This window comes from Alligator sinensis, unplaced genomic scaffold (assembly GCF_000455745.1).
Source record: "Alligator sinensis unplaced genomic scaffold, ASM45574v1 scaffold12_1, whole genome shotgun sequence".
Taxonomy (NCBI): domain Eukaryota; kingdom Metazoa; phylum Chordata; order Crocodylia; family Alligatoridae; genus Alligator; species Alligator sinensis.
The window spans coordinates 2,997,125-2,997,613 of NW_005841973.1; the positions used below are offsets into that span (position 1 = coordinate 2,997,125).

The 489-nt window shown below is 60.7% G+C and overlaps 1 protein-coding gene across 2 annotated transcripts in view; it reads right to left on the reverse strand.

Moving 5' to 3' along the window:
• The window catches only part of EMX1 (empty spiracles homeobox 1), a 20,627-nt gene extending 20,175 nt beyond the window's left edge, over positions 1–452 (reverse strand). The window contains exon 1 of one of the 2 annotated variants that reach the window (XR_003093377.1): positions 59–452. Coding sequence is in view for 1 of the 2 variants with exons in the window: in XM_025200688.1 (XP_025056473.1) it covers positions 59–101 (43 nt within the window). In the remaining variant the exon portion in view is untranslated. The remainder of the gene's footprint in view (positions 1–58) is intronic. The other variant, XM_025200688.1, reaches the window with a different exon arrangement.
• Positions 453–489: the final 37 nt, after the last annotated feature.

Sequence of the window (489 nt, forward strand, 5' to 3'; positions counted from 1 at the left end):
CCCCCCCCAGGACAAAGTGTGGGTGTAATTAAATGTGTGCAATGAAGTGTTTAGATACCTACGAAATCATCAGAAATGTTTCCAACCGGTGCGGACCTCATTCTCCATCGGGCGCACACATTTACACACACACACACACACCAGGACAAAGTGTGGGTGTCGTTAAGCAATGTGCAATGAAGCGCTCAGATTCCCGGAAGAAATCATCAGCAATATTTCCAGCCGGTGCAGACACCATTCCCCATGGGGCACACGCACGCCGAGGGGCCCAGTTCCCAGGCCCCCCCCCCGGGCTCAGCCCCATCTCCGGGCAGGTGCGATGCGGAGCCGGGCAGACCCGCTCCCACCCCGGGAGCCCGCGGGATCCTCAACCGGGCCGAAAACCAAGCGGGCCTCGGAGATACATCCGAGGGAGAAAGCACCGGGCCGGGCCGGGGGGGGCAGAGCGAAGAGCCAGGACGCGGGGCAGAGTTAAGGGCACTGACCTTG